At 40.7% G+C, this 26,931-nt stretch overlaps 1 protein-coding gene across 4 annotated transcripts in view; it reads right to left on the reverse strand.

Annotated features, from left to right (window-relative positions):
- The window catches only part of APP (amyloid beta precursor protein), a 140,532-nt gene that overhangs the window by 22,133 nt on the left and 91,468 nt on the right, over positions 1–26,931 (reverse strand). For 2 of the 4 annotated variants that reach the window (XM_083438613.1, XM_083438612.1), the window contains exons 7-12: positions 24,494–24,661; positions 16,891–17,024; positions 13,008–13,082; positions 11,540–11,698; positions 5,369–5,497; positions 2,109–2,208 (exon numbers count right to left, since the gene is read on the reverse strand). In XM_083438613.1, coding sequence (XP_083294739.1) covers positions 2,109–2,208; positions 5,369–5,497; positions 11,540–11,698; positions 13,008–13,082; positions 16,891–17,024; positions 24,494–24,661 — 765 coding nt within the window. The remainder of the gene's footprint in view (positions 1–2,108; positions 2,209–5,368; positions 5,498–11,539; positions 11,699–13,007; positions 13,083–16,890; positions 17,025–24,493; positions 24,662–26,931) is intronic. The other 2 variants (XM_083438614.1, XM_083438615.1) reach the window with 1 other exon arrangement.

The following is a 26,931-nucleotide window of genomic DNA, read 5'->3' on the forward strand; positions in this document are numbered from 1 at the left end:
TTTCTATTAATCCCTCAAAGTGCACATCTCCCATTGCTTGCACCATTTCTGCCAACATGCCCTCCTTTTGTCCTGATTTGAACACACTGTCTCTCCCTGCACTTTTTACCAACCTGAAAGAGAATTGACTTTGCAGTAGTCAGAGACAACCACCCCTAAATTTCATATCAGTTGAGTTTATTTGATAAAGATTAACCCATGACTACTTATTAGTAAAGGTAAAGGGACCCCTGACCATTAGGTCCAGTCGTGGCGGACTCTGGGGTTGTGGCGCTCATCTCGCTTTATTGGCCGAGGGAGCCAGCGTACAGCTTCCGGGTCATGTGGCCAGCATGACTAAGCCACTTCTGGCGAACCAGACCAGCACACGGAAATGTCATTTACCTTCCCGCCGTAGTGGTACCTATTTATCTACTTGCACTTTGACGTGCTCTCGAACTGCTAGGCTGGCAGGAGCAGGGACCGAGCAATGGGCGCTCGCCCCATCGCGGGGATTCGAACCGCCGACCTTCAGATCAGCAAGTCCTAAGCTCTGTGGTTTATCCCACAGCGCCACCTGTGTCCCATTAGCATTAGTAGTATGCAATAATTCTGACAACTTTCTCTTGTCCGTGACCGCACTGCTTTCATGCATTTGGGAATAATTCTGATTCTTGAATAGCAGATCATTCTCCCAGCTGGGATAACATAAATCAGCCTTCCCCAACCTGACATCCTTCAGAAGTTTTGGGGGGGACTGCAGTTCCCATCATCCCTGACCACTGGGCATGGCTGGCTGGCATCAATGGGATTGGCAGTCCAAGACATCTGAAAGACTCCAGGTTGAGGGATGTTACTGAAACTGCTTCTGTTAATATCTATTAATGAACTGCTCATGTTGTTCCTTTGCTACCAACTCTCCCCTAATTTTATAAGAACATAATTTTAAACTTTGCTTGTGGTGACTTCACCTTTAACTAGACAATATTTCAAATACTTTAAAAAGGCGGGGGGACCCCAAGGTTTAGCAGGATTACCAAAGATAACCACCACTGAAGCGTTTAAGCTGCAGTAACAAACATACAGTTTGGATAGCAATTGTATGAAGAGCTGAGTAATGGAGCGAAACCCAGCATCTGTTGAGACAAATATACTCAGCAACCAGATGCAAGACAGATGTTCATAGTAGTTCCAACCGTCACTTAAGTACAGAAATCATATATCCCAGTCATTCATTAATAATATAGTATTGCTTATTGCCAAAAATTAGCTACCTTAAAGTATGGAAATGCCTTTGGAAATCCATTTGCATATTTTGAAATGAAAGCCTAATTCATACAACATTTGCTAAGAACTGTCTAACATTTGACTATAAGGGATTAGGTCCTGTTGAAGGGTAGCTTATTACCATCACTTATTTAATGTATTTTATCCCACTCTCTGAGCGGCTTACAAATGATCAACAATAAGGTTTGCAATCTAAAAGGCAAGTCACACAAAAAAGGAAAGACTGGGATGAAGGAGGGAAATAAGTCATTTCAAGCACCAGCTCTTTGTGAATATAGTTTTATATTTAAAAAAAAACACCTTTCATCTGCTGTAATGCTTTTAAGCTACAAATAGTTTTTTATGGCTGTTTTAAATAATTTTAATGTTGCACTTTAGTGAGGTGTTGTAACCCAACTCAAGGGGGCAGATACCCTGAATGGTGGTCTAGAAATCCATTAAATAATTAAAAATGTGTACCACTTTTCTGTCCACAGCAGAACCCAGTTCACTTCAAGAGTTTTGCATACTTAGGGAAGAAATATAGCAAAAGTATTCCTGATTTCAAAGCACGACCCATTCAGGGTGGTTACACAGATAGCAGTTATTTCTCTTTCCACATAGATTCCCTCCCAGCAAACCAGGCACAGAATGTGTTGCATTAATTTTCCCCCACTCACAGACTTTTATCACCATTTTAATGTGAAAGCTACCATCCACTCTTAATACTAAAGGACCAAGTAGTTTTTAACTCATCCTTCTCTTCCCGCCACCCACCTGCTACAAATGAAAATTAAATGAAAATTAACAGTCAAACTCTTTTCAGGACAACAGACCTCTGAGCAAGAAGTAAAGCAACTTACCGACTTCATCCTGAATCTCCTCAGCAACCGCTGGCACATTGTAAAGCAAGGAAAGAGACTGGTTCATGCGTTCATATGTCACACGTAGGTGTGTCATAACCTAAAGAATTTTTGGAAAACCCCCCCACAAAAAAACAAAATCAGTTTGCAGTCATGTGTCAAGGCCAATGAATCACCATGCAGTTCCCAGGGCAAGCTGAATATTTTTCAATGTGATTAAACTATGTAGCATCTTCCACTCCAAAAGGTCTGTGCAAAAAAGGTGTGCTTTGATCAGACGTCAAAATGTATACAAGTGACAAACCAGATGAAACTCAGAGGTTGGCCATTCTACCACTTGCCACCGCCCCATGAACGCCACATGGCATTGCAACTGCCAACAGCGCCTCCCTTGCTCAACACCTGACAGGTCCATATGGAAGATGCTCCTTCAGATATTTTGGGATCAAATAGTTCCTCAGGTCAGCATAAGCACTTTGAATATGCAGGTCTTTAAAAACTGGTGTAATATGTGCCTGGCCAGGAGTGCTAACCAGCACCCTGGTGGCTGCATTCTGCACAAGTTGCATCTTCCAAACTGTCTTCAAGACCAGCCCCACACAGAGTGTGTTATGATAGCCCAGTTTTCAGGTTATTAGAGCAAGGATCACTGCAGCCAAGCACTCTCTATCCAGGAAGGGCCATCGTTGATGAACCAGCCTGAGCTGGAAATAAGCCACCGGAGCCACCTGGGTCTCAAGGGTCAATAGCAGGCCAAAGAGCACCTGCAAACTACTAACCCAATCTCTCATTGGGAGTGCCACATCATCCAGAACAGGTTGTCTCCTCACTTCCCAGATCCGAGAACCCACAACACATATAGAAACTCCATCAAAATGCAGGCATCGCCACTCCAACTCTATATTTTCAGAGAACGAGACAATTTGCGGTCCTGTCAACCTTATTGATTTTGTAGTTGAAAATCCATTAGGAAGTCACTAAGTAATTCACTCCTGTCATCCATGTCACAAAGAGGTACGGTTCTGTGGCAGATGTCTTCAGTGGTATGCTTTGTAGCCGTTCCCACCCATGTCAATGAGGATTAACTCTCATTAAAATTGCCTACAAAAACTAACGTCAGCATGGCACACAAGGTTGGGAACAGGCAGGTGAAGGAATTCCTAATCCATGTTCAAAAGGCACAATCACTTGCATGGGCTGGATCTGCCTGCCTCGCTCTGGGGACTGAAGGGAAGGTGAAAAGGATAAAGGGGATGTTCCCAGATAAACAGGAAGCAGCAAGACAATTTTAACCAAGAAAAGACAGTTCTTTCCTTGCAAGAGCAGAATGAACTTCTGCTTGTACGGCGGGACTTTACCTCTCTCCTCCTCCCCACACACCATCAAAATCTGCTCCAGAGGATTGGGAGAACTTCCAGAGCAGATTTTGGGGGTGCAGTGGGTGCAAAGAGGGATGTAAAGTCCCACCGCACTAGTGGAAGTCAACTCACACATTACTGGATCCAACCCAGAGTTTTATCTTCCCTACCAGTGACTGACAGTTTGCCGAGACGGAAACTTCAGGTGATTCCAGGTCGGCAGAATCCTATGCTCCCATGGTTATTTTTCTTAAACTTTACGGATTCTAGGGATTGAAGTAGAAGTTCTTAAGAATTTTCAGACGCTGTCTGCTATTTTAATTCTTCTATATTTTCTTTGCCAGTTTTTAACTCCATAAATGTGCGAGGGTATTATTAAATCTTTGGCACAAAGTCTAGAAAACTCCCTGTTAGGAAGCATCTAGTAAGAAATTACAAATGGAAAGAAAAGAATTTTCTCAGCAGTACAGAGGTGTCCTTGGCTGCAGAGATAACTGAATGTTAAGCCTCATTGTTCTACACAGTATGCCACCAGGCCATCAGAAAGCCCTTATTCACAGCACTACCACATACTCACAGAGATGGGAATATTTAAGTAGTCCCTACTGCACAAGTTGCTCAAGTGCATGCGAAACAGATAGGCTATGGCAACACACCCCTGGCACCAACATGTGTGTTTTGCATCCAACCAGTTCACCCATGGAGCAACATGCATCAAACGATTATTGCTTTAATATGCATAGCCTGGGATTTTTGGCAGCCTGCTAGAAATGTCTAAATCGACCCAGAGGGGATCAGAATGCTGAACTGCTCCTAGTTTTCCCCATGGAAATGCCTCTAAAATGGGGTGTCCTGTAAAATGGGATGCCTCATGAGAATACCATTACAATGCAATAATTACTGGGGTGGGCCACATATATTCACAAGTGGTGCCGAGAGGTCACAATAATGAATCAAGGAAAACTGTTGCACAATATAAGGACATATACAAATATATGTACAGTGGTGCCTCACAAGACGAAATTAATCCGTTCAGCGAGTCTCTTCGTCTTGCGGTTTTTTCGTCTTGCGAAGCACGGCTATTAGCAGCTTAGCGGCTATTAGCGGCTATTAACGGCTTAGCGGCTTAAAGAAAAAGGAAAAAAACTCGCAAGACGTTTCGTCTTGCGAAGCAAGCCCATAGGGAAATTCGTCTTGCGGAACGACTCAAAAAATGGAAAACTCTTTCGTCTAGCGAGCTTTTCGTCTTGCGAGGCATTCGTCTTGCGGGGTACCACTGTATAGCCAGAGAAATTGAATGCAGAGAGGCGTGCAGGTAACTCGCAACTTACACTTACTTTACCTATGCAATAGCAGCTATGCATGGGTGGGAACAAGCAAACCCACCCTCCATTTATTTATCCCACCACCACCAACACCAGTGCAAAGCTGTGGCTGTGGGCATACCTGGCTTTCAGAAGGTGGTGCCTAGTAAGGAGGTGCCAGGCTTTTGGGAAGGAGGCAGGGACTCTTAAGATCCTGCCAGAGCCCTTGTACCTGCTTCGCAAAGCTGGGTAACCAGCCCTCCATCTTGCAGAGGGCCTGGTTACTGGCTTTACACAATTTTGCTTACACACACAATGGCCAAAGTGGTCACCCTCGTGTAAGTTGTGAGTTACCTGTACTACAAAATCTATGTACAAAGCCTGACCTCTTAAAAATTGTTATAAAACCCCCGTGATCCTACTACCTGACAGAGAGTATCAAATATTTAGCAGGTATCATCATACAACTAGTTGACATTAATCGACTGCAAGCTTTGCAAACTTTTTTTTTAAAATACTCTGCTTCTTAATTTATCAGTTTTAAGAAATCAGCATCCGCACACTAATAAAAGTTGGGGGTCTCTGATGGACATGTTACCTGAGATCTGATCTGGGCGGCTTTTTTGGGATCCACCATACGGACGTGCTCAAAGTGCTTGAGGGTGTGCTGCCTATCTTTCTGCTCCGCACGCACGTACTTCTTCAGCATGTTAAACACGTGTCGAGGCTGCGGAAACAAAAATCAAACAAACCCACATATATAATTCACAGACCTCAGAGCAGAGTGTGATTCAAAGTCATCTCCAAGGAACACATAAAGCCTAAATTCTAAGCGCTAAGGACACTCAGCCTGCTGAATTAGACCAATGGTCCACCTAGTCTAGCACTGTCTTCTCGCAGTGGCCAAACAGATCCCTGTGGGAAACAGGCAAGCAGGACTTGAGCACAACAGCACTCTTCTCATGTATTTCTATATATATATATATATATATATATATATATTGCATTAATGTAACATTTTTATATGCAACTGTATTTTTATAATGTTTTGTTTAAGCTGTCTTTGTTGCTTCTTTTTTGTATAGTGCTTAGAGAGAGCAAAAATTATTTACCAGAATAGTTGTGATTCAGGTGACCAAGGAGCTTCAGGTGACCAAGAAGCTTTTGTGAACTGGGAAATATATATATATTTAGGTCATCTGCTGTGTTAGAAATTAGCTAGGCGCCAGGCGCATTTTGCAACTGGCATGGGTCCTCTTGCAAAATGTCAAGAGAAAGGATCTGAAATATTTTCCTTGGAGCTTGAATTTGTTGTATTCTGGGTTGTTTCATCTGGTGTTTTAATTTGTTGTAAACTGCTTTGAGATTTGTTCTTTAAAATATAAAGTGGTATAGAAATTAAAATAATAATAATAATAATAATAATAATAATAATAATAATAATAATTCCCAGCAACTGGCATTGAGAGGCATGCTACCTCTGAAGAGTGGAAGCAGAGCACAGCCATAATAGCTAGTAGCCACTGATAGCCTTATCCTCCATGAATTAGTCCAATCCTCTTTTAAAGCCATCCAGGTTTGTGGCCTTCGTAGCCTCCTATGTAAGTGAGTTCCATAGTTTAACTATACACTGCATGCAGCAGTAATTTCCTGAATCTTCTAACGTATTTCAGCTTCACAGGATGACCAAGAGCTCTAGTCTTATGAGACAGGGAGAAAAACCTTTCTCTCTCACTTGCTCCATGCCATGGGTAATTTTATAAGCCTTTATCATGCCACCTCTTACTTGCCTTTTCTCTAAACTAAAAAAGTCCCAAAAAGTCACATCACTGATTTGTTAAACAGGATTATGATATCAGCAGTTTTATTGTGAGAGCCAGTGTGCTGTAGTGGTTAAGAGCGGTAGTCTCGTAATCTGGGGAACCGGGTTCGCGTCTCCGCTCCTCCACATGCAGCTGCTGGGTGACCTTGGGCTAGTCACACTTCTCTGAAGTCTCTCAGCCCCACTCACCTCATAGAGTGTTTGTTATGGGGGAGGATGGGAAAGGAGAATGTTAGCCACTTTGAGACTCCTTCGGGTAGTGATAAAGCGGGATATCAAATCCAAACTCTTCTATTTTCAGTTCCTTTCCTAATGATCCGTCACATGATTGTGACTTTTTCACAGCTGCCACATACTGGGTTGACATCTTCACTGAGCTTTCTATTTTGACCCAAATGTCTCACTCCTGGTCACTGACCACCAATGCAGACTCCACGAATGTATATGTTTAAAATTAAGATCCCCGCCCTCCGCAACATGCATCACTTTATACTTGTTTACACTGAATTGCATTTGCCATTTTACTGTCCATTCATTCAGTTGAGCAAGGTCCTTTTGGAGCTCTTCATAATCTCTTTTTGTTTTAATGATCCTGAATAATTTGTAATTTTTGTTTTGTTTTTTAAAAAACTGGTGTTACATTGTCCACTTTCCAGTTTTCAGGTATGGAAGTTGATCTTAGCGACAAGTTACATATTTCAGTTAGAAAATAAGCAATTTCATATTTGAGTTATTTGAGTAATGCTGAATTCCACCCAATACATATAAAATATTAATAATCCAAATCTTGCAGTATACAACAGCTGGAATGTATTTGACAGAATTATTTTGTAAATTAAAATAAAATGTCTGTTCCAGGTTGATATCTAAAAAGCCTTTAGGATAGCATCTAGTCAAGTATTCTCAGCTCTGTCCTGTCATATCCTCCAGCACATTCAGTTTCCACTGCTTTTTGTGCTGCATAACTGCATTAAGTAATACAATTACTCCTTTTTTGAATAAGCACCACAGTTATTTACATGTGCAATGTTAGATGTGCTACTGTTTGATCTACAATGCTTTACTCTAAACAGCTCTGAGAGCTTTGTTACAGACCAATAAAGGCATTTAATAGACAGAATTACATGGTAAAAGGGATTGCTTTGGGCACAGCAAATAACTCACACTATCCAGGTTGATTTTCTAGGTTAGTTCACAGCAGCAGCACAATGCCACAAGCTGCAATACCATGCATTTTCCTTGGAATGAAGGACAACAACTGTAGTTTTGTCAAAACAAAAACTGTTCAGTACATTTTTAAAAGAAGTTTCATTTGAGCAATAGCATAGAATTTTAAGCTGTACTGATGTCTCTCATGAGCAGATAAGATTCTTGAAATCAGAACTGACTGTGCTTACATATAACCAGATTGGGTGGGCAACTAGCAATTCAAAGATCCAAGAAAGCAGAGGAACTTCTGTGTGTAAAAGCAACCCAAATTCAGTTTCTCAAGGTTTATTTATGAATGAGATCACTCAAATTCAACATTTTTCAAGAGTCATCTTCTGCTGCTTTCATTACTAAGGCACGTATTTCACGTAAGTTTCTAGTTCTACAGAAGGTTACTTCCCACAAAGAGGAAATAATACTAATCTAAGCAAATCTGTAATTTACAAGATAGGTAATTAATTGTCAGTTTTCCTAGTTATTCTCAGTGAATACTAGGATTTGGATTGTGTGCAATGTAAACATTTGATTTTAACCTGCAGCTATGGAATTTAGGATGCCAAGGAGGAAGCTCACATCATACAGGAAAATGTATAGAGATGTGTTGGATTCATACAGAGCTGCACCTATAATCTAAAATCATGGTTCTAGCATCACTTTATAAATTTTGAGATTTGCCTTGTAAAGTAACAAATGCTTAGTCCTCTTTGATCTTTGCAAATTTCATTGGTGGTATTAAGGTTAAAGTAAGGATTCGGAAGATAAGACGGCAACCTCTCCAAAACCTGATATCCATTTGTAGTATAGAAGATTAAGTTGGTTCTTTTCTCAGGATAACTTGTGGATACAATGGAACCTTGGTTTTCAAGCATCTCGGAAGCCGAACGATTTGGAACCCGAACGCCAGAAACTCAGAAGTAAATGCTTCCGTTTTTGAATGCGCTTCAGAAGTGAAATGGCTTCCGAGGCAGTTTCTCCATTTGCTCCATTGAAACTGCCAACCTCTCATTGCACCTCGGTTGTCGAACGGTCTTCCGGAACAGATTACATTCGACAACCAAGGTTCCACTGTAATATATTTTCTGTACAGTGGTACCTCGGTTTACAAACTTAATCTGTTCCGGAAGTCCGTTCTTAAACCGAAACCATTCTTAAACCGAGGTGCATTTTTCCTAATGAGGCCTCCCGCCGCTGGTGCCCTTCCACTGTTTGTATTCCGTTCCTAGACTGAGGTAAAGTTCGCAAACCGGGACCAGTTTTGCGGAGTTTGTAAACCGAATCTTTCGTAAACAGGACTGTTCTTAAAACGAGGTACCACTGTATACTCATTATGTTCTTTTCCCAACCTGCTGCCCTCCAAATGTTTTGGACTCCCACTGCTATCAGCCACAGCCCACATGTCCAATGGCCATGGGAGCTGTAGTTCAACATTCCTGGAAGGCACCAGACTTGGGAAAACTGAATTAGAGTACAGTTTTTCAAGTACAAAGATAAGGTTAACTACTGATAAGGTTAACTACTGATGCTAGCACTCATTGCAAGAATTACACAACACCAATACCTTTGTTCGAGTCATTGATCTTTGTGGTCAAGTCTTTGCTGCCTGATGAAATAAAATGCATTTAATAGCAACCCCACCAGCTGCCTTTCCATTTGGCTGCAGAAGAGTTCTGTGTTAATTTTTAAAGGCTGGAAAGAACACACTAATAGCAGAATCCAGCTCTCCACAATGTGGCTGAAAGTGAATAGTGAAACAACCTTGCTGAAAATAAGCAAGTCTTGATCTATTCAGAGCTGGGATGGGAAAGATGGCTGCCTGCCACGGACGCATTGAAGAGGGTTGGAATAGATGGCCCTTGTGGTCATTTCCAATTCTACAATTCTATGAAACTGGTTGGGAACCCTATTTATCCCACTTTGGGTCCAATGATGGAAGGCAGGTAGGATGCAACCACCTGGGAGACCATGACTGCTGAAAGAGAAGTATTTTAAAATATACTACACTATTTTGGATCTCTTATTCTCCAAAATGGATAACTGCATCAGCCTCTATCAAAGATTAAGTATGCAGCATCTATAATTATTGGATCAATATTGTGTTTTAAATATTTATAAGCACATGCAAAAAATTCCAGAAATGGTTTGTCGCTATCCCACGTGTGTCTGTGTGAATTAAGCAACTGGGGGAAAAACATTACTCATAGAAACCAGCAGGGGCTGTCTGAGCTCTATAAAATAACTTCCCACATATACAGAAATTATTTTCACTCATCTTATTAATCTTTGTCAGAAGACATATTCGTTTTTACAATTCTGACTTTCCTTGTTTACACACATTATACAGTATGCTCATCAATTGTGATAGGTATCCTAAATTATTGATTACCGAGACTGACAAATTTCTTGCCAGTCTCACATCAGACAGAATCGTAATTCTCAACTAAATACACTATAAATAGCAATAACACCCCCCCAAACCCACATCTTTGTGGGCCTACAACTTCTACCTACATATTGCTTCCTCTCCTTCTATAGCCTAATGTATCTTCAGAAAATAATAATTTTGAAAATATATTTAAGTTCTTGCCTCTCTACATTAAACTGTTTGGTTCTGACAGTGCACAAGTATTCCACTCTGCAACTCTTTTATTTCTATCCTAAATATCTGTGCTTGTGCTATGTACCCACAAAACTCGCATGACAGGCTTTGTAACACCATGGGGTACATTGTAAATGTACAATGCCAGGTTGTTGCATTATTATTTTAATCTGGAAAAAGCAACTTGGGGGTGGTGGTGTCCAGTCATAACCCTTTCCTTATCTCACCATGGTCCTGAGGACAGCCCTCCCAGTTAACACCAAAGGGTGCAAATTTCCAGGTTTAACAGTATCTTTGGAAGGTGATTCCATCAGCACTACGGACGGGAGGAATGGAGCATAAGAATGCAACATCAAGTCACATGTAGTTTGGGTACAGCAGTTGGTATGCTCCACCCTAAAACAGTTCTATACTGGTTCATCAAGTCACTGGGTAAGATCAGCTTTTCTCAGAATTTTTCATTTGCAAACCACTTGAAAATTCCTGGGAGTCTCAGTGGACTATTAACAAAACTTTTAAACCAAATAAGAAACCTGAGGTGCTATCAGGATTGTCCTCACAGGTATGACTAGAGCACACACTGGCAGAATTTTCAAAAGTTGTGCCACTTGTCACAAACACTGGTTAAGATTGATTTAACCCCCAGGTTCAACCCCCGTAGCACTTTTACAAAACTGTGTGAAACAAGTAGTGAACTGGCACAGGAAATGATTGCAGTCACATTCATACCATGTCATATGAGGGAAAAGAAAACAAGGTTGATTTGTAGCACATACTGTATTTTGGACAATATATTCTAGTGATTTCCCAACAGCAATAGCACTGAACTTTTAAATCCATGCCGTATGTTTAAAGGAATGGTACCATTATGTGATCTCTGGTGACTTTTAAGAGATCTTTAAGAGAACTTAAGAGAAGGCTCTCAACTCCATACAGAAGTACCAGATGTACTTATAATCCCAAGCATGTTTACTCAAACGTAAGTCTCAGTGGGTTCAATGGGGCTTTCCTCACACAAGTGTGCTTGGATTCGCTTAGGTGGAGACTAAGCCCCACTTGGACTCAGTGGAACTTACTTCCAAACAAACATGCATAGGACTGGGCTGCTGACCTATGCTTATGCCAATCCTTATGTTGCTTACTTTGGGAGGGACAGCCTGCAGAGCGGTGATGTAGTTCTCCAGAGCAACACGGCGACGGTCATTGAGCATGGCTTCAACTCGTGCCATGTGAGTCTCCACTAGCTGCTGTCTCTCATTTGCAGCTTCTTGTTCCAACGATTCCACCTTCTCTTGGAAGTGCTGTTGTAGAAGAAACACAAGTTGTCACAAGACAGCAACAGGAAACGTGAAACCAGCAGATGCCACCCAACTGATTCTAAAATATCCCATTTTTAAACTGACTTGGAATTGCACTGAATAAACTGGGAGCTTCTGGCATTTAGCGTTTCCTGCATTTCTTATTATCGGGTGCTGCCAATCTTTCCCACTCTCTAAAAATCATGGAAATGACATTTCCGCATGATCCAGTGATGTGGCTTAGTTTCCACTTGGACAGCCAACAACATAAAAATTGCTTGAGTGTGCATAATCAAGGAAAGAGAACCCATTCTTCACCAAGCTAATGATCAAAAAGCACAGATATCTTTTTCCTTTCCTTTCAAAAAAAGCAGGTAATTCTAAACTGAAGGGTTTTTAAAACAAACAAGGAAGGAAGCAAAAAAACCGAAGAGGTCCCAATGAACACTCAGCTACATCTTAAGCATGCTGGGCACCAGTAGCTGGACATGTCAGGCACTGACAAGGGCCCCAGAGGTTCAGCTCAACCCCTCACAGGCCTGACTTGCCTGTGTTGCCACTCACTGCCACCCCATTGGGCAGCTGTTTTAGCAGTGGATGAGGGATGGTACTCCTTCTAGATGGGAACTGAGGCGTGTTGCTGTGTTGTGGCAGCAATATATAAAAATAAAACCATGCAGCTGTGTGTGTGTGTGAGAGAGAGAGAGACAGAGAGAGAGAGAGAAAGTGTTCAGTGTTAAGGCCCCATCGGTGTCACTGTACAGATGCTCGCCCTGATCTTAAGTTTGGAACCCAAATACCCAACAGGCACACAGAGTTTTGTATGCACAGTGGTTAAGCTCAGACTTCTTCACAGCTACACCTCACAGGTGATGGGTACCAGATCATCTTCATCACAGAATTCAAAGAATATGTAAAGCATCCATGTTAAGATCACAAGGAGCCTCCACCCATGCTTCCTTCAAACTATAAAGACGTGGCAAATTGCACTGACAGGGCTGCAGCATGACTGAACATGGAAGTCCTGACTCACACATTTTTCAAATTACATGGAGAAGATGTAGCAGTATCCACCTCCTTTTCTCAAAAGGATGATCAGTTGTATTGGTATCGTATGACCAGGATTTAAGCCACCTAGACTTGTGAAGGCAGATTCCACATTGTGTTGAGGGAGTGATCTCCAAATTCACAGGACAGAACAAGTAACCCTACATTTTCAAACCTCAAGGTACACACTGGAACTCAGTTTGGCTACACATTTATTTTTATTTTGCAATCCTAACTGGTATGGAACATTCCTTTTTCTCCTTACCTGGATGACTGCCTTTTTATCAGCCTTTGGCAAATTCTTTGCTTGGTGTTCTGCCTCCTCCCATTCCCTCATGACCTGCCCAGACATAAAACACAATACGAGCAAATTGTATTAGGTTCATACTCAGAAGGTGATTTGAGATTTTCTGGTGGTTGGAAAAATAAAATTAATCCAACAAAGCTATTTTGTGCTGGCACCCACAACACTTTTATCAATTTATGATTACAGGCACCCGATTTTTATTTTTACAAAAAAAAGCAGCATTGTTTTAGGGTATAAATTTTTAATTATTAGCTCATGTATCCTCCCAATAATGAGCACAGAGCAACAAAACTAAATGTAATGTATACACTGCCTCTCAAGGACAGGTTTCAACCCTGCTACTCTGTCCACCCCGCCAAGCTAACTATGACCAATATGAAAATAAGTCAGGTTTTAAATGGAAAGCTGGAAAACAAATGGGCAAAAATTGAGTTTCCCTTCAATATACCACTTGCTGTGAAGTGTTTTAGTTTTTCTGCAACAATGGCATACGGCTAAGATCAAACTGACAAGCAAAATAACACACTTCTGAAACTCTTTCCCACAATTAGCGCTCTGAATTTTAAGGTCCTTCACAACAGGCCTTTTCTTTTTTGAGGGGGCAGAAACTGAACAGTCATATGAATTAGTGAGCAGATTCTATTACATATTATGCTCAGGGATTATGAAACACAGAAGGCAGATGATTTGTGAAACCATATATTAAGAGATCAGGTTCTTCATTCCCTAAAAATCCTCCCCCCCCCCCCGCTTAAAGACCAAAGTACCTTGAACATTATTGAATCTATAGCATTAATTTAAATATATGTGTGATCTGTGATTTCATCTAGCATACTTTTTAAAATATAAAAAAGAAAGCTTAAAAGCAGCCAAGGCATAGGGGAAAGAAGAATGAGACTGTGGGTCTGCTGTAGCTTTATTTTTTGTGTATGTATGTGTGTTTGTGTGTGTGTGTGTGTGTGTGTAGATAAGTATATAGATGATAGAGATAAATAGATAGATAGATAGATAGATGATAGATAAATATAGATAGATGATAGTGTGTGTGTAGTTTTGGAGGGGAATGGGGAGGTTGCCTGTTTTTTTGCAGGGTTTTTTTTTTAAAGGGGGTACAATATTTTGCCTGTTGTTCTGGAATGGAGGCTGTAAGTGCTGGAATTTTTTTCTTCAGTGAACCTGCTATTTTGTGGTAGCTTTGTTAGTTTATTAGCTGTGCCTCCAAAATGGGGGAGTCCTGAACCAAGAATCCATGCAGCTACATCTTTTGTTTTTGTTACACTAATTACAGACACTGCGGGTGGGGGTGGATAACTGGGCTCGCAGTGTGTGGTGTTTGCCACAACCAGCCCAGGCACAACACACACAGATAAATGTCACTGGTGCCAATGGGTACTCATTGCTGTGCACCCCCAATTTTTGTGGTGTGTGTGTCTGGGCAAGGAAGAGACAAATCTCCCTTCCCTTCCTTGCTGTGAATCTAATAAGAATCATTCCCTTGCGGCTATAATTTTAAAAAAACAAAACAAAAGATGAGCTGAATGCTATGAAATTAAGCTTAACATATAGTTCAACCTTAATTTTTTCCTTTACCATGAATTATGATATTTGCATTCACACCCACCAGTTTTGCTTGCAAATGCTCTATGTACTGTTGCTTTAAGTACAATTCTTCACACAATAGGTTTTCCCTTTTGTCTTTTTAACCAGCCTTCAAATCTAAAGTGCACATGGCTAACACATTCTGTGGAAATTAGCATTACAGTGGTACCTCAGGTTACATACGCTTCAGGTTACAGACTCCGTTAACCCAGAAATAGTACCTCGAGTTAAGAACTTTGCTTCAGGATGAGAACAGAAATCGTGTGGTGGTGGTGTGGCAGCAGCAGGAGGCCCCATTAGCTAAAGTGGTGCTTCAGGTTAAGAACAGTTTCAGGTTAAGAATGGACCTCCGGAAAGAATTAAATACCACTGTATTGCCAATGTGATAAGACAGTATTCGGCTTGAGCAAGTTTTCAACATCTCTCTTCCGCTCCTCAAACATTTTAACTATGAGGAAGGTGAGATTATAAAATGGCAGGTCATGAGGCTGGTCTGAAGAGATGCAAATTGGGAGGCCCAGAGTTCACTCTGGTGCAGGGATGATAAATACCTTGCAGAACTTGAAGAGCATGATTATCTTTAAAAAAATAAGACACTGGCCCAAGCTGTTATTTTAGAAGGTTATGTTTTTGTCATCAGTTAAATCTGAATGGTCTATTTACTCTAGCTGGTCAGAAAAATTCATCAGCTTCTGCCAGACACCATCCACATACATAAGTGTCGCAAGAAAAGGAAAAATAAATACATTTTGGGTTTTCATTTTTTGAAGGTCACGGATTTAGAAATAATCTATTTTTTCAAAAAATCATCTGTGGGGGATGGACAGACCCAAGTGATAGAAACAAGAATAAAAATCACTAGATTAACATGCATTCATTGAAGAAGGGCTCCCCAAGAACCATGAAGTTGTCCTATAAGTGCTTATAAAGCTATTCTCCTTCATTGAAAATACAAAGCTATCACAGCCATACAGATTTATGATACTTCAAAGACTTGGCTGTTTCATGCCGAGAAAATGACAACTTCTGGGCTGAGATTTAAAGAAGGCAGCCATTTCAAAGTCAAACTGTTCTCAGAATTCAGGACACACAGCATGATATAATGCAGGGAAATGGATGGGGAGAAGAGTTAACATATGCCATCCATTATTATCAAGGCATATTCTAATCACACCAACCCCATTGTACTTCAAAAAGGAGATTTTAGATTTTATCCTGAGTAGGTGTTCTATACAGCGAGTTTTACGATTATCAGCAGTTCTGATATGTCTGAGGGAAAGGGCAAATGGAAAACACCTGCCAACCATGAGGTAATTCTCAAAAAAGCAAAACAAAAACCCCGAATGTCTCTACTAGTTATATGAAGAACACTGTAAAACCTAAGCAAGTGTTATGGCATGACTGCCAAGAGATTGGGTATTCTGCCTGCGCCCGGACAGTTGCTACACGGCCAGTCCTGAGAAGAAGAGAGCTATTTGCTTCAGACCACAGAGACAGCTGTCTGGAATGAATTTGTATGAGGACATGTTAAAAGAAGCTACAAAGCAGGCTAGCTTGTATGTCCTAGGAATAAAAAACTTAAGAAACTGATAAGGTGAAATCAGTGTGCGTGATAGGGTTTTACTGATGCTTTCAATGAGGATTAAAAACAACAACAAAACTCTATACGAAGATTTGAAAACCCACCACCACAAACCCGTAACAATCAGGATCTCCTTACCCCTTTCCTAGAACAGCAGTGCACACATAACATTAGAGCTGTAAATGTTTCAGAAGAGGACAACCAAGATGGTCAGTGGACAAACCAATTCCGCTTTGAGGAAAGGCTAAGATGGGGCTTTTCAGTTGAGAGAAACGGTGAGTGGAAACAGGTGAGTAAAATTATGCAATGTGTGGAGAAAGTGCACAGGCAATGAAATACAGTCGCACAAACATTAGAGGGCATTGTTGCATGTTTCCCACCCACCCAAACATCCTTTCAGCTCCAAATGTCTCACTGCACTTTGCACAGAACCATAATAGAATTCCTGCCCACCCACCCACCCAAATTGGTTCTATGAAAAATGCAAGTCTAATATGTACCACTTTTCTTTCACTGCATGTCAGTAGACTGACTGTCAACAACAACAAAAACTTTTGCAGTAAATTATGCAAGGAGAGGTCTTCTGACCCATTTTTGGGAGGAGAAAGGATATCAAGCTCCAATAGGAAGATCAGTTTATAACACCAACTTGCAGCTCACCTGAGACATTCTTTCACGGTGCTTGGCTTCAAGCCTCTCTTTTGCTTTTTGGAAATGGGAATGCTCATTCTCATCACCAGGTGTCTCCAAGTACTTGTCAACAGCATCAGGAGTGCTGGCAGCTGTGGTGGGAACTATGGATGGGGATTTACAAAAGGAATAAAGAGGCAAAAGGTTCACTTTAAAAGTGAAATATAGAAGCATCTGTACACTTCCAATATACGGCAACTATTTAAAGCAACTAGCTACTAGAGGAATATAAAAAGAGGATGGTTCATAAAGAGAAGATTTTGCTTCATAGCAGGGGGGGGACCCCACACAGATAAAAGATTTTGCCCACATTAGGATTTAAGAAAGCATGCAAAAATTCAAGTTATTCCAGTTCACGTAAAATATATAAGCAATCAGAAGAGGCAAGGATTTTAAAACTAAGTACAGTACTGTGTTTTGAAAACAAACATGTGCCCCAACACACATGCACATATTTCAAAAACATCTCCAGAGGCAATTTAACTCCCGAGCCATACTGCCAGTCCAGAGGGAGCATATTACAACTCTGCTCTACAAAACCCTTTTCTTACACATAACTTCCAACAACACATTTGCATTTTCTGACTGTTCTATACACCTAACCATTTTTATCATCATGTTAGAATTGCCGACATATACTTTGGTTCTATGTTTTCTATTTTACTGGGAGACGGAAATAGTGTACTAACAAAGATTTGATATACTGTATGCAGCTCCACAAATTTCAAACTTCCAGAGAAAGGCCACACACTTCTGTTTCTCATTATATGACTGACATTAACAATTCCTAATGGTCAAATGCCAAACTTCACTGCTAATAATTTGGGGTTTGACCAAACTTTCTTTTAGATTTAAGTGGAATTAGGAACAGCCAAAGCTGCCTTATAGGCTACCTATGTTCCCAGGAAAGGTCTTTAAATTCCCCTGCTACCTAACCCTTTCAACTGGAGTACTAAACCCGAGAGTTTCTGCAGGGAAAAATATGTTCCTGACTACCACTACACTACAATGATTTCCCAAAATACAGATAAAAAAATCAAAAGCTTATTTAAACATGAAATTGTAATGTGTACACATGCAGATAAGCACTCAAAATGTCTTCCCTGGAATTTTATTTCCCTATATTATTGTTTTTCCAAAACTCAAAGTGTATTTTAAGCCCTTTTGCAGCTTTCTGAATTTTCAAGAACTGAGGGAGGAGTAAATTTTCCAAATATAAGAAATGAACATGAAATGCATTTGACAATCAATTAAAAAAATGCATTTCCAAACTGAAAGATGCTAAATATTTCGCATTTCAGTGTTTCTGCAGAAGCTGTTAGATAGTTGTATGTGGCACAACCCATATATGACCATTTTAGAGAACCTCTGAAGGCATAGGACATACACAAATTAGAAAAGTGTACATTCTTGTGAGCATGCATATTTGAGTACAACTTCACAGTTTTAGTTTCGAAGACAATCAGTACCAAAGACTTAAGGTACAACTACTTGTGTGATGGCTATTTCTTTAGAAAGACTCAAAATTATCTGCAGAAAGTGCCACCCAAATTACCTATCAACAATAGAAAAGTTCACAGAAACATCTCTCTACTGTCACTATTATAGGTAGGATGACGGCGCAGGTGTTGTATCCTGCAACTGTTGACAGAAAGGTTATGAGTTCCCTGTTAGACAAACAGCTAGTTTCAGCATAGAGTCTATGTTAGGAATGGTACCAATACTAATTGAACAAGCGGGACTGCACAAGCTGTAGCCGTGTCCAGCAACGGCAAATTTCTGTATGTTGCACAAAGCAAACCACATCGATTTGAGGCATGTCCAATTTGTACTGCTAATATTTTCCCACAAGGCAAAAGAACCTGTTTCCAAACTGATTTCTGAGAGATAAATGCACAGCCCCGGCTCACCCCACTGGGGAATGCAGATGGCTTCTTCAAAAGAAAGCACATCTGAGGCAAAGCTATCACATTTTGCTGACATCCAGACTACAGTACTTTGCACCCGGAAAAATATTAAGTCCCCTTGACAAAAAAAAAAAAAAGGAAGAAGGAAAAAAAGAAGTTGCAATGAGAAGTGTTTGCACAGCAATCTTAGGCACTCAGCGGTTAGTGCTTGTGAAACTCCTGATGCAATGCTTTCCATTTGGCGGTCATGTCATTTTCTGACTTTTAAATTTCAAACTTCTTTTAATTAATAGAAGCTGGCTGCTCCATTATCATCCCTGAAAATAGAGCACACTGCAAGTACAGCTGCACCGGGGGTGGGGTGGGGAGGTAGAGGCAGTTGACCCCAGGACACTACTGTATGGTAGCAAGATGGAAGGACCGGTGCAGTTCAATACTTGACTGCTGCCTGGGGCAACTGCTGTTCACTTTAGGCAACATATTGCATAGCTGTGCCAGAGAGCAATGTAGTCCTGACAAGGAAAGAATAAGAGGCAAACAAGATGTGTCAGCAGCAGATCAGATTGCTTAACTTTTTTGCTTCCCCATTCACATTTAAGGAGGAGAATACAGGGCCATAGTAGAAGAAGAAGAAGAAGAAGAAGAAGAAGAAGAAGAAGAAGAAGAAGAAGAAGACAGGCTTGCTTCCAAGTGGCCTGCTCTCCTACTCCCACAAATGTCTTTCTTCCGTATGAGCTCGCTTCCAGCACCAAAGACTATGTGTGGGATGTGGGGCTGGAGGGTTGGTTGGATGGAAGATAGTTTAGCACAGGGATGGGAAGCAGGTGACCCTCCATATGTCATTTGACTACAACTCCCATCATCCCTGACTGACAGGTGGGGCTAATACCAGTTGGAGCACCAACACCACCCTACACTACTGTCTCAGAATAAACATATCTTTCACATCACCAATAAATGGTTCACATAGTTGTCCTTTACAAGGTGAATCTGGTTTGATACCCAACAAATTTATTCTGTCCTTCAGATTAGGGATTAGGAACCTGTGGCCCTCTAGATGTCAATGGATTACAGCTTTCATCTCCCCTGACTGCTGACTGAGGTTGATGGGAGTCCAAAGCACATGGAAGTTCATGGGTTCTCCACTCCCAATTTAGCGTCCCTAAAAATATCAGCTAAAGGCAAACTGAAAATTGGATTGGACAATGTGTGTCCTGAGGCATGCACACCCCACACCCCCAACCATTCACAGAGCACAGGATGTGCACATCTGCATTATGCCCTTCAGACGTAGGGCTAGATGAACAAGCTCACCTGGAGTCAAACCAACAGAGCAGTTGAACTGCAAGAACAGGGAAGCCCTGAAATTCAGCAGCCTCACACAATAGCATTTCTTTCAAAGCTTTCTTTCCCTGTCTGTTTTCTTATCTTACATGCTAGCATTAATTCTGCATCCTTCTTAGCACCAAGATGCTAAGGAAGCTCTAATTTTGGGACATGTGCTGGGTTTTTAATACAGATAAAAGGTAAAGGTACCCCTGACAGACTCTAGGGTTGTGCGCTCATCTCACTCTATACGCCGGGAGCCAGCGCTGTCCGCAGACACTTCCGGGTCACGTGGCCAGCGTGACGAAGCGCACACGGCACACGGAAACGCCGTTTACCTTCCCGCTAGTAAGCGGTCCCTATTTATCTACTTGCACCTGGGGGTGCTTTTGAACTGCTAGGTTGGCAGGCGCTGGGACCGAGAAACGGGAGCGCACCCTGCCACGGGGATTCGAACCGCCGACCATGCGATCGGCAAGTCCTAGGCGCTGAGGTTTTACCCACAGAGCCACCCGCATCCCTTTAATACAGATAGAGCACGTTAAATACATAATGTCTTCTTATTACATGACATTGATTGTAGTTGGGGGGGGGGGAGCTATGTTATGTAAATCTTAAGAGGTTGCTTCAACATCAATTCTGTGAATACATTCCAAACACAACACAATACATTCTTGCTGTAAAAATGAGCATGTTTATGCCCTATGTAAAACCCAAAAGAAGCCAAACAGACAAATGTATGTTACTTCTGCCCACCTCCTTTTTAAAAACTGGATTAAATTGCTAGTTTAACCTCAGACTAGCTCATATGTCTGTCTCGCTTTTTGACTTTACCACGCTTTCCATTTTAAGGGTGATGGAACAGGATTTTAATGCAGATAAGTCCAGTGTGATTTTTATTCTCAGCTGCTCAACGGCACCTAGCTAGTTGTAAATTGGCTTGACTGAGTATTTTTTGTCACCTGCATCCAGGGATCAATATCAACTCACACACCACGGGGCAATTTCAAACTGACATGCACTTGAATCATTGCAGCAAAAGGATTTACTACTGTGTGGATTAATTACAGCTCCTCGTTCTGCCACTGCCATGGCACTAGTCCACTGCAGAAATGTGCAGACTAGAATTAAATGCTGTAGTATGAGGCTTAACCTTCAAGCCTCTCAGTGAAAGATATTTTAGCACAACTAAATGCTAGTTTAACTACTACAGTTGAAGAGTCCATTTTCAACAGATAAACAATACTCAAAGTGCTTTATGATCGTATTTGTCAAAATAACACTGATATATAATCATTACTGTTTGCTTGTTACAATCTTTTCCTGGGAAACAAAAGTAGGGACGATATATTTCAAAGACAATCCTGTGATCTTGAACTCTGAACCTAGGTTTTCAAAATTCAAGTCTCTTATTCTTTTCTTCCCTGTTCTCTTAAAACTGTGTATGAACCAAAACAGTTATTATTATTATTACTGCTGAAACTTCATAAAATAAAATGTTTAAAGCTTTTAGCCTCTGTAGCACTTCTGGGTAAGGAGAACACACTCATAAGCACACTGTTAGAGAGGGTAATTACTCTTTAAAACAATGCACCTGCAATTTTAAAAAAACTGTTATACAGACCTAATATTTCCAAGCAAGAATACTGTCTAGACTATTCCACTATCAGCTATAAAATGGTTAATGCCAACAATTTTTAAGATATTGCTAAACCACTCAACTCACTAATGAGACTGGAAAAATCCCCAAAAAATTGTGTTTCATTTTCTGGCAGCTTGAGGAAAACATCCGAGCACTAGAGATAAGGAACATTTTCTTTTAAATAGTTTCTTGATTTTTCTGGAACTGGATGGTGCCAATAAAGCAACAAAAACTGGCTTGGTTGGATTCTCGGAGGAACAAAACTAAAGCAGAATGCAAACCTGGTTTTGCTGAAAATTAACTGCAAAGAGAGAATCAGGGAGTTGTCTGTGAAATCACTAGCCAGGATACACCTTGATTTGGCCAAGAAGCAGTGCCAGTTCCTCACTCCATCAGTACACAAGAGGTGATGTGTTCAATGCTCTTATGTTGCTTGCCAGTTCTTACAGACAGCAGATGCATTTGGGACATTGTTAGAATGAAGGGAATAAGCTGCAGTTCCAGGCTGCTCTCCCCCTCCTTCAAAAGCTTTTAATTCAGTTTTTAATTCAAGATTGCATGAGGGGTGGTTTTCCTTCAAACAGCATTTTACTCTGATATAAAGTTTATTATGTATGATGGTGTGTTCTTGATTAAATGGTTACCATCTCACTCAGGAAAACTTTGCTGAATAAGCATCTGAGGTGAGAAACTGTCTGAAACTGTGTTGGTTTCTAGGCCTTCTTCTTCCCAAGGGAGAAGGAAGTACATTGAGCTGACAAGGAAGCAACTGAGGGTTCTTTTGTTAATCCAGTGTCTTGGAAACCAAGAACTCAGTCTGTCATACATCAGCTCCAATAAATGGACCTTTGAGATTCAGGGCAAATTCACATTTGAAAAAACATTAATTGGTGCAGCCGGTCTTGAATGTTACCAGTTCATACTACAGATTAGATGACTGATGCATGTTTGAATTATCTCTCTAGTTTCTGCTCAGATTTGACCCAATAGTGTAACTATAACTCATTTTCTTAATGAAAACTGGTTTGGTTGAATTTAATTTGATGTGCTTCAAGATTTGGAGTCTCTTCAGAGAGTCCACCTGAGGGGGCAACTTATCAGGCTTTCCTTTGTCACAGAAGGCATGATGTAGTGTGACATGTGAGAAGCCTTAACCTTTAAAGTTATCTCAGATGAAAATGAGGTGAAATATCCCTTGCTAGATAGAAGACAAGAGAGAAAGAGAAGCAGCCTATATTTCATGTTGAGAAGAAAAGGCTGGAATTGTGTTTATGGAATTCGATTTGCTCTCTCTCTTCAGGTCCCCCCGCCCATGGGAATTCTATGAGGCAGAGCTGAGACAACAGGACAGTTACATCAAAGCTATTATATGCCTTATTTGGTTCAGACCACAGTTCAGTTTTTCGGCTTTTAAAACTATAAAAACTATCAATTTTAATCAATCTCCCCACAATACTATATGATGTCTGCTGTGTAGCTACCTTAAATATATTTCTCAAATGTACATTTTTGTTTGTTTTAATCTTGTACAAATCTGCTGTTGGGTTTTTTGCTTTTGTCTCATACAAATATTTTTTAAAATATATCCTAGAACCTTTGGTTTACAGACCTTTGGACAGATCTTTGCCAGGGCCACCCTAACGGTCAATATTTGAACAATTTGAGACCTCTGCTAGAAATTGGGGTGGGGTAAGGATGGTGTCAATAGAAGACTGTGTTGAAAAATGGAACATACAACTTTCCAAAGAATAAAGCAGTCCAGATGATCTGAAAAGTTAGCACAAATAGTCCAACAAAGCACACTATAGCTAATGATGTTGATGTTTCTGCAAACCAAATGTTTCTGCAAACCAAAGACTTACCACAGTTTAGGGTTTGGGCAACATACTAAACTATGGGTAATCAAAAGTAGTAGTGGAAGTTTCTAATCTCTTCCTTGTGACTGTATTGAAAGAGGCGAGGGAGAATTCCATGAACCAGAGGCCTGTTCCCAGTGTTTATTGTGACGTTCAAACACAAACGTTCAATTGTTTGCTAGCTACCCAATGTACAAAATAACAAAACAATGTGCACACATGTGTGAAACAGACACTTTCCTTATCACCACCGGGGGGGGAGGGGATCTGTTTTATAAAAGGAAAAGGAAAGATATAAGCAAACTGAGTAACTTTTTCCACTGGAACCATTTTGTTGTTGTTGTTTATAATGTGAATATATGCATCCTGGCATTTTGATGCATGTCTGGTGTTTTCCCAAAAGAGGACAGCAAACAATTATAAAACAACCAAAGGCAGCTTTACAGGCTTGTGGGCTGTTTCTGTTTTAATCATGCATTGTACGTGCATGAGAACAAAGGCACAGACACACACGAGCAAATGCATTTCTAAAGCAAGTCCTACAACAGAGACTCTCATTCCAAGTGCCTCATCTCCCTGCTTCCATTACCTTGTGCCTATAACAAGTCACAGATGGGAAAACAAAAGTCGCCAATTGTCAAGCTTGAATAGAAAGAAAGAGACACACGTACTAATGGCCAAACACACTCTACAAGATGTGAGCAATTAAGAGAAGCTGACAGAGGGATGTACGGTTAGTGGTGGTAAAGGCCCACTCCCAGGGGAATTAAGCAGCAGAGCCAAAGTGGCACAAGATAGAAAAGAGAGAGAGAGACTGCCACAGGCTGGAGAGGTCCACTTACTGACGCTGCCACAGACTGCCATGCAGTATTCCTCAGTGTCAAAGTTGTTTCGGTTTCCACCGCATCCGCCGTAAAAGAATGGTGCACATTTTCCTTCAGTCACATCAAAGTACCAGCGGGAGATCATTGAGCGGCAAGGACCAGTCTCAGCTTGTTCAGAGCACACCTCTAATTATAGGAGATGTGGAGGAACTATATTTAGCGTGAAAGTGGAATTGTCAATGCTCTTCTACATACCTTTATTTGTAGTGATATACATAGCCCTAGGAGACCAGGAATTACCCTAGGAAGAGGTTAATCTACTAGGTGTCTCTCTACATGTTTGTTACATCATTCAAAAACCAACTGCTTTTAGTCCCACAATTCAAATCGGATTCAAACCATTCAAGCTATTGGTTCTTGTCTCAGTGGAGCGCAGAAAGCCCATCAGGGAGGACCTGAACTGTACACTATTTACTTTGGAAATGCTCATGCATTGCCACATTATAAAATCACCCCTCAGAAGACAAAATTGAAGTACAGTGAAAGCTATTTCTCCCTATGCCGAAAGGACGGATACACCGATGAAGGCAGGACAGCTGAAGTTACTCCCAATATAGTCCCATTCTCAATAACGACCCTTAAAACAAGAGGTATCCAGTTTTGTATGCTTCTGTGTATGACAGGGGGCCATGTCCTAATGAAACACATCACACATCTACAAGCTTAAATGGATTTTGTTATTTAGGTTAGCTACTATATCTGCCTCTGAACTAAAAATGTAAAAAATAAAAATCTATATGGTCATCTTAGAATCCCATTATGCATCAGTGTACATATCTGTAGCCCTTTACCAATAATGTTCCAAACAGGAAATATATATATACATATATATATACAGATACACATACTCCTTTGTAAGCCTGCAGAACATTAAATGGCTGAACATAAAATGGCAGTTCTTCAGTTGTCATTCCTTTCCCCTTTCCTCATGGAAGCAGAGTTTGCTATGATCTTTATCCTGAACATTTTTAGGAGCATAATTTTGTTATTATTCCATCCTATCACTGCATGTTTCTACGTCATAATCAACCTGCTAGCCAGTATGTCTTTCAAATCACTTCAACTGTAAATAAGCCAAATTTCCCTCACCACTTACAAATGGTTGCTGAGACTTTCAACGCACTTTTCACCTAGGATATTTGTCTTACCTCATACAAAATGCATTTGATCTTACATTTTTGCAAAATTACAAACATCTTTACACTATAAGCTAAGTCCTTCCACATTCCTCCAGTACTCTGAAGATTATCTTGGCAAGTCTGCTCACATCAACTGGGACCAATTGTGAAGGGCTACTGTGCCTGGTAAGATTGTATGTGGTCAGGTTCACATGTAACAATAAGCAAAGAACCTTGGCCTAAGGTTAAACCCAATTACTGCTTCCCGGCTGAGTCGGCAAACAATTTAGGAAGGGGATAGCTTAAGAGTTGCATCCAAATCCAGGAGGGTGGCTTGTTTCGCCTTAAACTATGATCTATTGTTGGCTTAGAAAGCTTGGCTTGTTTAGGCAGAATAAACACAATCCCAGGTTCAGACACAACACTAATCTATCCCCCTCCTAATAGTTGGTTTATTAATGGATGGTTTATTACGTCAAAGTTCTTGGCTCACTGCTACAAATACTAGGAAAACACAGAACCCTTGTGTGCATCTCATATAAAAGCAGTAATGTTATGCCACCTTTTTCTGGTGTTGCCCAACTGGCACAGGACCATGACGGCGCCTTCTCTGTGGCCATTTCACACTTCTGGAATGTCCTCTTTAGTGAACTGCATCTGTCTCCCTCATTATTAACTTTCAGGAAGAATTTAAAAACATTCCTGTTCACTCAAGTGTTTTATGACTGTTCCTAACAACCCTGAGATTATTAGCTGTGAGGGTATCTGAGTATCTTGCATGTTTTTAGACATTCTTACTATTTTTAGATGTTTTGTTTTTTAATTGTGTGGTGGGTGGTGGTGTTTTTACTTTTTTGATGTTTGCTGCCATGGACTCCCTTGAAAGAAAGGTGGAAAAGACACAGTCAAGAAATAAAATTAATATTGAAATATTCAGCCCTAAATGGTATGTGGCACCTTTGGCACTTTAGGGTATATTGGGTACTGCTTAGGGGTTTAGCAAATGAATTGGCATCGGAATATTATGAATACTTTATCTGGAACATCCAATTAGCCCTGTGTTACATATGTCTAAATGTACAACACAAGGGGACAAAAAAATGTAGGTGTCTTAGCAGAACCACACAACAGTTTTGAAAATATACAAGACCAAGACTTAAGTTGGCAAGCTAGTACCTGACTGTGCAGGAATTTTATATGGTGTATAGTACAGACAAAGTTACCTGAGAGTAAGTTGGTTTGAACTCAGCAGGAGTTACCTTTAAGCAAAAATGCACA

Source organism: Podarcis tiliguerta (genome assembly GCF_965153285.1).
Source record: "Podarcis tiliguerta genome assembly, chromosome: 4".
NCBI classification, from domain to species: Eukaryota; Metazoa; Chordata; class Lepidosauria; order Squamata; family Lacertidae; genus Podarcis; species Podarcis tiliguerta.